Source organism: Quercus robur, chromosome 6 (genome assembly GCF_932294415.1).
Source record: "Quercus robur chromosome 6, dhQueRobu3.1, whole genome shotgun sequence".
Lineage (NCBI taxonomy): Eukaryota > Viridiplantae > Streptophyta > Magnoliopsida > Fagales > Fagaceae > Quercus > Quercus robur.
This window is the reverse complement of record NC_065539.1, coordinates 48,738,662-48,753,692: the sequence shown is the minus strand read 5'-3', so window position 1 is coordinate 48,753,692 and position 15,031 is coordinate 48,738,662. Positions and strand designations below refer to the sequence as shown.

At 34.1% G+C, this 15,031-nt stretch overlaps 1 protein-coding gene across 2 annotated transcripts; it reads right to left on the bottom strand.

Moving 5' to 3' along the window:
* Positions 1-4,403: 4,403 nt before the first annotated feature.
* On the bottom strand, positions 4,404-13,328 carry LOC126689205 (nucleoside hydrolase 3-like). Of its 2 annotated transcripts, XM_050384297.1 has the most exons (13): positions 12,982-13,321; positions 12,570-12,826; positions 11,763-11,942; positions 11,419-11,529; positions 9,547-9,882; positions 9,216-9,392; positions 8,825-9,109; positions 8,398-8,520; positions 7,988-8,185; positions 7,456-7,709; positions 6,211-6,415; positions 5,302-5,607; positions 4,404-4,927 (listed from the first exon to the last, which is right to left on the bottom strand). In XM_050384297.1, the coding sequence occupies exons 2-13, from the start codon at positions 12,753-12,755 to the stop codon at positions 4,646-4,648; spliced, it is 2,643 nt and encodes an 880-aa protein (XP_050240254.1). In that variant the 5' UTR covers positions 12,756-12,826; positions 12,982-13,321; the 3' UTR covers positions 4,404-4,645. The 2 variants fall into 2 exon arrangements, with proteins under 2 accessions (XP_050240254.1, XP_050240256.1); XM_050384299.1 differs by lacking the exons at positions 4,404-4,927; positions 5,302-5,607; positions 6,211-6,415; positions 7,456-7,709 and having other exon boundaries at positions 8,047-8,202; positions 12,982-13,328.
* Between the last annotated feature and the right edge of the window lie 1,703 nt (positions 13,329-15,031).

Genomic DNA, 15,031 nt, shown 5'->3' with positions numbered 1-15,031 from the left:
AAAATATAAATCAATATATGTTTTGGGGAGAAATTTTTAATAGTTGATTCTCATATATGAGTTTAGTGATTATCAAAATATAAATTGTTATAACTTTGTTTAATAATTCTTATGCAAAAAAAATGAAAACAAATTTTGGATATGTAACGCCCCAAAATCATAAATAATAAAAGTCTATTCAATCTAAATAATTCATAAAAAAAAAATATTAAATAAAAGCAACCAACAACCTAAAATTTCATCACAAATGTCAGAGCTCTAATCCACCAAAGGTAAAACATCTTCAAAATAATTCTCCAATACAATGTTTAATGTCATAAGAATAATAATAAAATCCTCAGTTTCACAAAATAATTCATAACCGTTATCTTCCAAGAATCTCTACTCCAATAATCCCTCTAATGTATCTGTAAGGGGAAATAAAAGGAAGTAAGATAACTCAATAAGTGGAATTTACTAACATTAGGGTGTGGGAACAAACCTTTCAAATAAATAATTCTTACAACAAATTCATAACTTGTAACTCATCAATATTTTATCATCAAATATTTCATTATAAAAAAATATATTTATATTGTGAGCCATCATAATATATATATATATATATATATATCAATACCATCATATAAATAATTTCCTAGGCTTTTCTCGTAGTCAACGTTTACGCTCCATTGACAGGGTTGTGTTGTCCCATTTTAAGACTAGAACCTCCTTTTCATCCCTTTTCTTAAGGATGGCTCCTTTGGAACCTAAAGGTACACTCCCTTGCTAAGGAGCTTCCTTTTTGGATCCTCAATAGTATACTCCCTTGCTAAAGAGCTATCAAATGTGCACTGTCCCCTTTTCTGATACCGTCCCTTGCTAAAAACTAGCTACAGTATGATTGTTCATTGTTAAGGACTAAATACAATATTGAGCTTTTAATCACGACTTGCCATAGGTTTTCAAAACAAATTCAATATGCTCACAAAAATAATTCATTCATAATTCTAAAAAATATAAAGATATATTCACACATACAAGTTTAAATAAATTTAGGTTGTCCCACAAGGTTTTCATAAAACAAATAGTCCATGTGCACGTCAAGCATTTATAAAATATCAATTTATATATAGAATATCAACATATTTCCCGATATGAGAATAGTTTGATAATCAACACTGTTTTGGAAAAACTCCCAAAATTAGTAAACACCATTTACCTCTTATTTGCAAAAAAAAAAAAAAAAAAAAAAAAAAAAAAAAAAAAAATCAACCATCCTTGAGTCACAATAAATTAGTAGAATTAGAACCTAGCAACACCAAAAGTAGGTCCATCAATACACAATTTCCCACTTAACCATCTATTTTCACATTTAAATGGTTTAATCTATCAACATTAAAGCCTACAAAGGTGTTTAGTTTCTTTTAAATACTCTTCAGCTGTGTCAGATTTTGAGCTTACAATTACTGCTGCACAATCATATCTTTTTGGCTCTACCTAATCGGATTTTGGCTTAAAAATATTGCTGCATAATCAGATTTTTGGGCTTAAAAGTTGTTGCATACTGTAGTGGCTTAGAGATGATAATTAGTGTCACTAGAACGATGCAGAGGTAGGTATCTAATAACATAATGCTGCCTTTTTCCATTAATATAATCCTAGCTATGCAAGAAACTTTAATATGGCAGAAAGATGGACATTTGATCAACCTAATTTATACCTTACTTTATCAATCCAGTTGCCTAGTATTCCCTTGATGCCACTGGACTAGGATTTAGACAATAATAAGGGTGTGGATGCATGCCAGTTTGACGATGAATAAAGTGAGACTATAAACAATTATATATAAACCAGAAGGCACCCTTGTTCTAATATAATAATCCTAGCTTTAGATCTACAACAGCAGCCCCTTTTTTTTTCTATTAGGTACGCCAAAATAGATGCTATAAGAGTGGGAACAAAAGCTAGCCATTGAGTATTTCAACCCTCCTAAGTTTAGAGTAGAAGAGGGTCGTACCTGCAGTCTCCACTCACAGCCACAGTGAAGCAAAGCAAGGTTCAGTAGTGTGTTGCCGTTGAAGCAAAAGGAAGCCCCATCAGCAAATACACGTGTAGCTTAAGAAGTAAAAGACTAGGGTTTTTTTTTTTTTTTTTTTTTTTTTTTTTTTTTTTAAGCTTATCAAGACCCATATATTTACTTATGCCACCTTACTTGGGCTTCATACTCCATAGTATTTATCTTATTTTTAATATCTTAGGCCCAAATCAATTAAATCCATTTAATTGTGGGCCACCTTTTTAATTTACGTATAAGAATTAAATTAGTATCTGAAAATTCAATTAGTGTACAAAACACTAATGAACGTTTAGACCCCCAATTACAACACAAGCTTATAAACAAACAGTATATGTGCGGAATATGAAAGATAAGCTATATCCAAATTGGTAACACACTCTAAACCATAATTAATTACAAACACAACAACAATTAAAAGGTAAGGAGAAAGAAAAGAGAGATGCAAACACAAAGATATCACGGCAATGTGCTATTGAAGAGGAAATCAAAGAATTTGGCGAAAAACCTCTCCGCCATCCTACAAACAGTAAATGATCCACTAAATAATATAGTTGGGATACATGAATAGCAAAAGACCTTCCAAGTCTAATCTACCCAGTGCACCTAAGCCATCCAAACTTCTTGATCCAACAGGGTTACGCCGAACCTTATCTTCTTTAGCTTACCAGATCCTGCAATAAGCCCATTGCATCAACCAAACGAATTGGTCATCTCTAAACTACTTCCCAAGCACCAAAACACCTCCTCACTTATATGGGTATGATGAGATAAGAATTTGGCAAATATACCTCTCAAGGATATGTCAATGGAAAGAGTGAGAATAGAGGAATTTGGAGAATCAAATGATAAAGATTGTGGATGAGTCAATCTTGTTTTTTTCTAGGGTTTCTCTCTCAAAATTCTCTCTGGAAGCTCTCTACATTTCATGGGTATAAGGGTATTTATAGTAGAGTGTATGAGAAATGCGAAAAGTCAGTTTTCATCCAAACAGGGCATTTTGGCAACTCAACCTCACGACTAGGACGAGTTGCGAGTCTGAGCTGCAAGTTAACTATCTGGCCAGACTGGAATTTTTTGTCCTGTAGTGCTCTAGCTGTCATGACCCTTCAGCTTTCCTACATGCTCCACACATGTGTCACTTTGGCGACTTTCCAGTCGCGAGTTAGTCGTGGGACTCCTTTGATTGCACGCATCTTAAGTTTTCTTCACACTCTCTCACACACAACCCTTACATAAAACCCACCTAAATACTGGGTATTTAATTGCTAAATTACAAGCAAATTTGGCACAAAATAAAGCCAACACATGATTAAATAAATTCAACCTTACAGTATCAAAATTATGGGGTGTTACAGGATAAATTGCTCATTAACATCTCCAAAAATGCAAAATAATGTTAGCTTTCATATGAAATCATCAAGATTCATTTTTATGTTCTAACAAAAATTATACATTCTCCTTTTTTTTTTCTTTTTTCTTTTTTATTGTGTTGCATTTTGGTGCATATCTCACTATATTATATTGTATTACAAAATATTTTGTCATATATAATAATTAAAAATAAAACGCAACGTGTTTCCTTGGCAAAAAAAAATATATATATACAAAAAATCAAGATATAGACTTCTTTAGTCACATAATATATATATATATATATATATATTATATTATATATTATATATTACAGTGTAATCACATTATTGTAAGATGGGTTTAGGACTATTATTTATAAGTCTTAACCACTATTTTCATTTTTTTACTTAACATAAAAGAATATGATGTCAAATTTTTCCGCGTATCGCACGGGTTTGCGATGAGTTTAATGATAAAAAGCAACCATCATAGAGCAAAAACCATACTATCATATCTATTTTATGGTCTTATATTTAGGAAATTAACTTTAATTATATTACATGTCATTATATAGAAAAAAACTCAAATTAATAAAAATAATATAATTTTTATAATTAAAAAAAAATCCTATAAATTCACTTTATATAAAATACTTGTGTTATGCATGTGTTCAATCATCAATGACTTTTATTTTTTTTTTAATTAAAATAAACATGTTTATATTGTGACCGTAATTAGTTTTAGTTTAAGTATAAAATATATGTCCTAGTTTTATGGAAATGGATTTTAAAATGTAGATTGGGTTTCCCCACAAATCAACACATTAAAAAAATTTAACATGAGACTCAGTATAAATGTATTGAAAATTTTAACATGAGTTATTTAGTTTGAACAAAATAAGTGAGATTACAAGGAAAACTAAAATAACTTCTACACGATAGCTAATCTAAGAAAAGGAATTTGCAAATCTGAAAGTGTTGTAGATGCAGCATCCATAACTAGCATATTTAAATTTATTGTTAATTAATTGTACAATTGCAAACTTGATAGGATGGTAAAAAAATAATTAGACAATGAACATTTGCTACAACAAAAACATAGAGAAAGAACAAATTTGAGTGGAATTTTGTGACCACTTTAACATGAAACATGGTCTTATAAACATTCTATGTGAAGAATACCAGCAATTTTCTGTTATCAGAGAATTTTTAACCAATTGACTTAAAGCCAAAGTTATTTTGGCTGTGTACTCCACTGCCTTTTCTGTTCATCAAAGCTTCCTATCACTGCAGATTGCTTCATGTTACCAAGCCTATTTGCAAATAGATCATAATAAGCTATTGGATCTACATTCTCCAATATTTTCACCAATTTTCCATACTTTTTATCAATCACAGTCCGTCCATCTTTGGATTCAACCCCTTGAGCAAAGATTTTGACAGGCTTTACTTGCACGGTTGGCTTTAGATCACCGGCAAGTGCTACTGCACCAAGGATTTCCCCAGAAAATATATCCTGCAACAGAATAACATTTAGTCTAGCAGCTGAACAGTGGAAATAACTAGTAGGACATCCAAGATTCTTCAATTGAGGGAGATTCATGGGAGAACCAACATTCCCCTGTATCCAATTTGTCATCATCTACAAAACTATTAGCATTTTAAGTGGGCGGCTACACTCTAAAAAAACCATCCCAATGATACAATCTAAAGGCCTTTATTAAAATAATGTTGAAATTGGATTGGATATCTCAGTAGGGAGGCCAGGACTATGCCATGTAGATCATTGAATGTGCATGAAAGCTAATATGTTTCTATCCTTAGTATGAAAACCATGGAAAGGGAAGGAGTGGCAGTAAGAACTTTAATTAAAAGATTAAAATATTTTACCATATGTTTATATAAAAAGTGCAATTTTTGCAAGAGGTATATCCTTGACAGTAATCGGCTGGCAAACTTAGCTTCAGGTGTCCTTTTTGTCTCTAGCAACCTTTCTAAGATCCTTGGTAATGAACCAACTCTACGCTGGACGCCAAGTGGAATGAGTGTGATGTTAACCTTTGAATCAAAGACTGTTTTTGCAGCCACAGGGTCAAGAAACATATTGAATTCTGCATATTTGTTGGAGTGAACAGTAAACACATTTCCTTTGTCCCAGGGACCATGACTGATGTGCCCTCCAACTATATACACATCCTGCAATGAGATTTGAAATCATTGGATACTGTTAATATAAAAGATATGTGTATCATCCAATACCTGATTTATTTTAACATAATGTACCCGTTTGGATTCAACTTAAATGGCGTTTGCATTTTGTAAAATGCGTTTGTTTGTTTTTTTTTTTTTTTTTTTAGCCCGCAATTGTTGACAGGTCAACTGTAAACAGTGCACCCGTGCATTGTTCACAGGTCCCACAAATTACATTTTTCATCAACTTTTTCATTAAAAATGAGTCCCACAGCACTATTTACACATTTAAAAATTATTTCGCTATAGTATTTTCAGTTTCAGCAAAAATAAGCTCAATCCAAACAGACCCAATGTCAACTGTCAAGGAAAATGCTGAGCCATTTCTTCCAGTTTAGCAGTATAGCTTGTGTCATGAGGAAAGAAAAGAAAGCTTCACCTAGAAATCTCTCTATATTTCTGCAACGATTTTGGGTGGTAAGTTCATTTAACTCTTAAGAGAAGATTAACATCCACCATAATGGTAGGATCATAATCTTTGGATTGCCCATCCACTTTTCAATTCCTTTTCAAATTGAATTTACATGAGAAATTAACAAGTACACTTACCTGGATAAAAGAGGTAGCATTTTTCTCCGATAGAATAATCTTTGCTAGATTAGTAAGGGGTCCATTGGTCAGTATGGTAATCTTAGATCCTGGATCAAGATTTGCCACTATAGAATCCCAAACTTCCAATGCTAGAGGTTGTCTGAGTTCAGGATGATCAGTGTTCCGAGGAGCTCCATACTTTACAGAGTTCTGTGCTGTATACCTGTTACAGAACTCTAGATTCAGCCACACCCTCAGACTTTTCAACACCCAGATAGATAGACAACATTAAAACACTAGCAACATGACTATAACTGAGATAAGATATAAAAATGTGCATGACGATAGAGCCAAAGTTATTCTGATGTTGAGGAAAAACTGAACTAGTATCATGACAATGTACAAACATATAAAATTTACGTTGATTACTATATAAATAACCAGTGAAAATAAATTTTCTATATAGCTCCTATTGCTTTGTTGGATGAAGACATTGACTTAATCGTCTGTCTCTTTAATTTATACTGGATATCAATTAGTCTCCTCCAAGAAACATAGAAGAAGAAAAAAAAAACTGATTTCTTCCTGTTAAGTATATGGGAGGGAAAAGTTTTCTTATTCAAAATGAAAAACATTATTTATTAAAATTATGACAAAAGGATATAGAAGGATTCTATTTGACATAATTCAGAAAGTTCGCTATCTTATTCAACAGTAAAATGAGTCAGCTCTAATTATCCGAGCTCAATCAACCAAGTTTAACCTAATGTTTCCTAGTCAATCAAGGGTATATTCTAACTCAAATAAATTATAAGGCTTCCTTTAGCTCAGAACATTTTCCATAGGAGATATAAAATTGAGTTCTTTACTTCTCCCTAGCAGCATTCACCCAAATTAAATTGCATCTTCTTTAGCTAATAAAGTACATCAAGAATAAGTCTTGGCCTTTTGTCAGCTCTAAATATGCTATGAATATCTTAATGTTGAATCAAGGTCTCAATGAAATGCTTATAAATACAATGATGCAATATTAGCGTTAATGGGCAATGGATTAACAAAATATTAATGATATATGATAAAGAAGTAACCGTATAAGAGTGGCTACAAAATATAAAATAATTTTAATAAGTTGCCATACTTTTTAAAATAAAGCAAACAATTTAATTCACATTATATGTTTTCTAAAGATCTCAAAATTAACAAATTAGTGCACCATATATAAAGAGTAGCCTTCATATGCCGTTGTTATAGGAACATAAGTACCTTCTGGGGCTTCGTGGCAATTCTCGTGCCAAACCGTAGAGAGTGTCTGAGTCGATAAGTCCACCACTCCCATGTGGGATGGCCTTAACATATCTGCAGTCTCCAACAGCTGAGGAGATTGGATCAGTTTGGTTCATTGCAAAAACATCTCCAAGACCAACCAGAATGTCATCACGGCCCATCATATGAAGTAAATCATAAATGATATCTATTGTTGCAGCATTTGCCCAACCGGTTGTGCTTACTATTACTGCCTGGATGAAAGGAAAAAAGATAATGCATGTCAAAACTTCTGCTTTTGATATAATTGAATTCTAAAAACCAGATAGTTGCCATTTTTATTTGGATCACACCTATTTTGTGCAATATGTTAAGAATGAGTCAATGTGTCGTAATATTTAAGCAGAAAGCAACTTGTAAAAGCACTCAGAATTACAAATTGTTAGAATGGTGCAACAACCAAAAGGAAATCATCATAAGAGAACCTAAAACATGGAGCCAGTGAAACATGAAAAATAAAAGACCACTCTACCTTGAGGTTGATCACTTCCACAGGCACTTTAAGGAGGTAAAACAGAGCTAGGAAATCTCCAGCACTCATATCCATATCAAAAACAACAGGTTTCCCAAGTTTTTTAGATCTAAAATTTGGTTTGTAAAGAACTTCTTTGTAATGAGGAAATTGTGTCGTAAAATTGAATCTGCCAGTATGTTGAGGGCGGTTTAGAGCCTGCAAGAAAGTGTGATCTAAGTTCATCAATATATATGTCATTGTGAGGATGAAAGACAACCATAAGAGTGCATTAATTGTACTTCAGGATACAGTTAGAAATGAATTGTGCATGGAAATATTGTGTGTTCAAGTGTAGCATGTGTAAATCAGAGAGTTGAATGGAAAACATTCAAGAATTTATGAACAAAATGAAACATGGATAAACTTACATCCAAGAAACTTATAAAAAATTCTCTGTCTAGTGGGCTGTCAATGTTCTGATTAGGCTTTGCTTTTGTAGCAACTAGCACTTGAACGGCTTCTGAACCAGTTACCTCTGCTGTATAACCATCCTATAGAATTGTTGCAATAGATAGCTCATGAACATTTGAACAATTTAAAATATAAGTCTGAGCAATATTATTAATTCTCAACAACTGAAGAACACTACAGCTCAGCCTGAATTGAAGTGGTATATACTATACGTATTTATGCATGTATCAATACATGTATATATGTATCCCCCAACCAAAGCAGAATTATGGAGGAAAAGAAAAAAAAAGAATTGGAGGGTAAGATGGAAACAAATTGAGGCCAATTGGTAGCAACATCTAAAAGGTTGTCTAAGGAATGTTACAAGACTAAGCAAGCTACTACCTGGCATTTCCCTTTCCCATTCTTCACGATGCAAAAAGGATCTCGAAGTCTAGTCTGAACATGACCACTATGTACTCCACCCTTCTTTAAATTGAATTCTGGAACTTCACGGCCATCAAAGAATGGATTGGAGCCATCATACACCCCATAAGGTTTGTTTGAAGTAACTACAGTTATATTCATATACTCCATTTCCGCAAATTCATTTTCCCCATTATGGTTGTGTGAGTTACGCATGATTGAAGTTGCCACACCAGATAAAAAGGAGTCCCACATAAAATAGCTCTGCAACGATTACAGATAATTGGTAGTCAAAAGGTCTGGAAAGGAGTAAGATCATATTAACATACATTTGACTGAAAGTCAACATTAAGCACCTTTAAGAAATTACCGTATAGAATTGGTCATCAAACCATGTATCACGAGCTATTTTCAGTGACTGGTAGCAGTATTGTGCCTCATACGTATTCTGATTCTTCTCAAATCTGTTAAAGAAATTCTCACTGATGGGGATGGTGTTTGTTGCATCCAAAGGAACAAGGGTGATGGGAATACCAGAATGAAAAACCTGAAAGAAAAGGAAACATTGTCAAATGCTGGCACTTTAACTTCTAGAGATACACCAATAAAAGGATTATACTATGTTGATGTAATGCCATTTTTTTAAAGTTAAAAAAAAAAAAAAATGTTTGGTTAATAGCAAGTTGAACAAACTGCATTACCTGGTATGCAGCAAAAGGATCTCCAAATATATTGAACTCTGCATACGGGTTACTAGTATAATCTGTGAACATATTACCATGGTCACCGCATTGCTGAGGCATGCAAGATGAGCTTGCATTTTGTGGGCAACAACCAGTCGGATTCTTTGATCTCACACCACCACCCATAACATAGATATGCTCAACATTTTTCTTTAGATGTGGATTATTCATAAGGAAAATAGCAAAATTTGTATGTGCTCCTATAAGAAAAACAGTCATGGGACCTGCTGATATTTTGTCAATCATCACTTGTTGTGCAGTTGGTTGCCAAAGAGGAGTATACTTCCTTCTCCCCTAATTGCATGACAAATTATGTGAACCAGATATATAAATGATATGATCTTAAGAATCAATAAATGAACAAATTTTTAGTTTTCTAGTGTATTGATAGAACAGTTATTGAGGTTTAGATACAATATTCGCAAGCAAAAAGCATACAGATGGTAGGGTCCTTGGCTACTACTAAAAAACCATTCCAAAATCAAGGAAAAAGACTTCAAATTATGATTTGTATAATAATGATGGGGACTAAAAAAATATTTACTTTTACCTTATGTAAAATACAATAAATCTTATATATATATATATATATATATGTTTCGAACTAAAATAGAAAATATTATTGTACAGTGAGCACATTAAATAATTGAACAAACTGTGATCCAGCATCAATTCTACAAAGGCAGAGATTTTCCCTAGCAATAAAGAGATCAGTAGAGCAAAAACTCTTGCCATTTCCTAGTATATGAGTTTAGTAACCATACTGAAATTTACTAATAAAATGAGACAAACACAAGAGGAACCTATTTAGGTGTCTTTCTTATTCAGGACCTTATTTTGCCACTCTGGTCACCATGATTTCAAGTCAGAACTTCTACTTATGAGAGTATTCCTTTTGTTAGTCTTTTTTTTCACTTTTTTTCGATAATGTTCCTTTCATGTTTCACCATTACTTTATGTTAGGAATTTTCGTTTGTGTTTAACAGAAATATCCTTGCCCCTTCCTCCCCCAAACCGTTTCGTTTGCTCACTTCCAACTCCCATATCATAATTGATCTGGCAAAATACAAGGATTTGGAGCATGGACTGAGCTTGTTCATAATCAATCACAATGTCAATCTATAAAAAACATTTGCTAGACATTTGAAATTTTGATTATGCTCATGCACCTTTTTTTAAGCGGATAAAAACAACTCTATTAAGAAAATGAGGAGGAAGCTAGAATACACGGAAACATTAATTATAAAGTTTCAGTATCTTATGCTCAAGGTATCCAACTCAAGCTGACTTCTACATGTAAATTTATAAAATGGTTTCAACTAAATAAGAATAACCAAAAACACAGATTGATTGCAAAGGCACAAAATACAAGTTGGAGAAGAGTCTTGAATTCTAGTAGGGCACAGAAGGAGAATAACCATTTACAGAACATTCAATGAAACTTCTGCATTACAAATGTAAAGTTAAAAGGATAAATAATAAGAAGTAAAGCAGGAAATTGAGACAAACTTCCCTGGCCAAGGAAAAGCCTTATCCACAAAATGCAAAGGAATAGTCAACATGTTTCAAGTGTATTATTAGAATAAGATTGCTGGGACAATACTAAGCCTGCCCATCAGTTCCAGCAGCTATGAAAATCAGTCAATGATTTGAGCATTTCAATTGATAATGTGATAACTTATTTTCTGTAGACCATTGTCAACTGAGGAGTCAAGGAGAGTGTCATTATGAAAGTACATCAAAATGCTATAATTTATAGGGATGCAGATCCACACAAGCACAAGCAACAAATATTTCATCTAATATTGAAATTACTCTCCAAATCAGTACCTGCGGGAGGAAAGCTTTTCGGATTCCAAAGTTGGAATCAATATCTAATCGCCCTCCTTGACCAACGGGAATAGCTTGTCTATATCTACAATATCCTACAGTTGTATTCCCCTGATATATTAAACTCACAGTTAGACCATACACTTAATAAGTAAATTATTACATTGTGGATTCATCATGGATTTTAAGATAACCAATCAGAATTAGAGCCTTTAAACTCAGAATTAGAACCATTCGCGCAATATAGTACACGGATACTTTCAGATGACTTATAAAAGATGTATTTTAGGATGTCAAGTTACACGCATATGATCTTTCTGGTGAATTATACATAAAATTCACACCTGTTCAATAATAGGAAGATAGCCTCCAACATTTGGCAGTATTGTACCATCTTCTAGTATCCCACCATCACCCCCAACTCCAACAGCAATGTCATCACGGCCCATCATGTAAAGAATGTCATAAATTTGATTCACGGCATGTCCAGCATCAGTCCATGCATTTACATTGATAGTGACTGCCTGCAGCAATATAATACAGGGTTCACTATTTCTCTCTGTAATAATTAACGTAATTGGTGCATTTAAAACTTGAAGTGGATAAGTTGGTAAATTATACCATTAAAAACCACTGCAGATAAAGGTACATTATGTAAGTAGATGATGAATGGAACAAATATGAATAATGGAAGTAACGGTATCTATATCCAATAGTAACTTATTACTTATTAGTTATCTGATCTGGCTTTAAGCTAGAGAATAAAATCCTAAATTCACATGCACTGAATCCTAGATATGCTTCAATAACATGGTAAATCAAACCATTTATGTAAATTATCAGACTCGAACATCATTCATTAAGGAGTAAAAGAAGCATGAACCACATCTTCTAACAAACCCATCATATAACACAAAAATTTTGAGTCTTCAATTGCTGAGGCAAGATTTACTCATGAAAGTTTCTTGAAAATTCAACAGTTTGCTACCAATTAAAATGCAAAAAAATTGAACTTGCAAATCGTTTCTAACTTTTTTGGAAAACTGACAAACACGACTCAGTCGTCGACCAAGTCAGCATAAGAAAATGAAAAAAATATCAGCAACATGTTGTACTGTAAATAACAAAAGATTCATGATGAACTAACTTACTTCCACCTCAAACTCTGATCTGTTCTGCTTCAAGAGGTACAAGAGGGCAAAGAAATCATCAGTATCAACATCTGTATCCAAAAGAATTCGATGTGGGAGACAATCCACAGTGTACAGATTAGCTCCAACAACTCCTATAATCCATAACACAACAACCAAGAAATTCCTCTGCAGCAACATTCTCATGGCTTCACTCAAAACCCAGAATTATTTTCCCTCCAAAACGACAAAAACATCAAAACACAACTCTTTCTGTCCTGAAACATTAAAAAAAAAAAAATTAAAAAAAAAAAAAAAAACACAAAACAGAGTGTAAAAAAAAAAAAAACAAAAAAACAAAAAACAAAAAACAAAAACAAAGTAATATCCAACACTAAAAGTTCAAAGAATTAAGACAAGTGTAGAAAAGTACAGAGGTTGTTGGAACAGGAAGGACTATAGGTGAAATGAATCAAATGATGAAGATGAAACATGGTAAGCAAATGCCAGAGCGCAAGAACCGCCGGTTAGCTTTAGAGGAGACAAAAAACGAGGCAAGTTTACGTCTTCAAGTTCAAAGCCAGAACTAGATTCTAGGACTTTTGACTTTAGAGAGAGAGATAGAATTAGTTATAATTTCTCTTTGCTTTTCTGTCTTTTTATTGATTTGAAGAGTACACGGCAATGGCATCATGGGACACTGTGTACAAAATCTTTTGCACACATACATGAACAAACCAATGCTCATTGGTTGTAGCTTTTTTTCTCTTTTCAAATACAAATGGAGATGGATTAAGATTCTGTAGGGTTATTATAACATTACCTTTAGAACTTCTAAAAACCATCGATTATTACCAGGGCATCAATATTTGACTTTGACTACTCTCACATATATATATATATATATAGTTTCTGTTAGAAATACAGAATAATTGTATTGTATTTCATTAATAAAAGAATATACATCACTGCCTTTATATAGGAGGCATATGTGTGCAGTACAAGTAGAGTGTAGTACAAGTATAAGTGTGCTATACAAGTAACCTAATTGGGCCTAAAGCCCATAACACAATACACGTTAACAGCCCCCCTCAAACTCAAGGTGGATGTGAGACCAACTTGAGGTTGTCAACCAAATCACGAGTGCGTCCCTTAGGAAGTGACTTGGTGAAGATATCTGCAAGTTGATCTTTGGAGGAGACGGAGAAAAGCTTAAGAGCACCATGGACAAGATGATAACGGATAAAATGACAATCAATCTCGATGTGTTTAGTCCGTTCATGAAAGACATCATTATGAGCAATATGAATGGCACTCTGGTTGTCACAATAAAGGGGAGTAGCAGAGGAGGTAGACACACCCAAATCCTTAAGGAGCCATCGTAGCCAAAGGAGCTCAGATGTGGTATCAGCAAGAGCACGATATTCTGCTTCAGTACTGGAGCGGGCCACAAAAGTTTGTTTCTTGCTTCGCCAAGAAATCAAAGAAGAACCAAGGAGAAAACAGTAACCTGTAGTAGACCTGCGATCAGTAGGATCTCCTGCCCAATCAGCATCAGAGAATGCACGGAGTACAAGAGGAGACTGAGCTGAGTAGAAAAGGCCATGAAAGAGGGTGCCCTTCAAGTATCGAAGAATGCGCAGAACAGCAGCATAGTGAGTTGATCGTGGAGCAGACAGATACTGGCTCACCTGATGAACAGCATAGGAGATGTCTGGACGAGTAACTGTGAGATAAACTAGGCTGCCAACCAATCGTCTGTAAAGAGAGGGATTAGACAATGGTTTCCCCCCTGAGGGAGTCAGATGCGCATTAAGCTCAACTGGAGTGTCAACAGTCTTGCTATCAGTGAGTCCAGCTCGAGACAAGAGTTCAGAAGCATACTTAGCTTGAGTAAGATAAAGTCCATCAGTAGAATGAGTGATTTTAAGACCCAAGAAGTAGCTGAGATGTCCAAGATCTTTCATCTCAAATTGCTGACTGAGAAAATCCTTGAGTTCTTGAATGCCAATGAGATCATCACCAGTTATGATCATATCATCCACATACAGGAGAAGCAAAATAGTGCCTTTGTCAGTGCGACGAAGAAATAAGGCAGAATCATAATGACTGGCCATGTAACCCAAATGAGAGATGGTAGAGCTGAATTTGGCAAACCAAGCTCGGGGAGCTTGTTTAAGGCCATAAAGTGCACGTCGAAGGTAACAAACCTTGTTTGAGTCAACAGAGAGACCAGGAGGAGGTTGCATATAAACTTCTTCATGTAAATCCCCATTAAGGAATGCATTTTTGACATCCATCTGAAAAAGATCCCATTTACGGGCAGCAGCAACAGCTAAGAGGGCACGGACAGATGAGATACGAGCAACCGGAGCAAAGGTCTCTTCATAATCAATCCCATACTCCTGTGTAAAGCCTTTTGCAACAAGACGAGCTTTGTAGCGCTCAATGGACCCATCAGAGCGAGTCTTAATCTTGTAGAT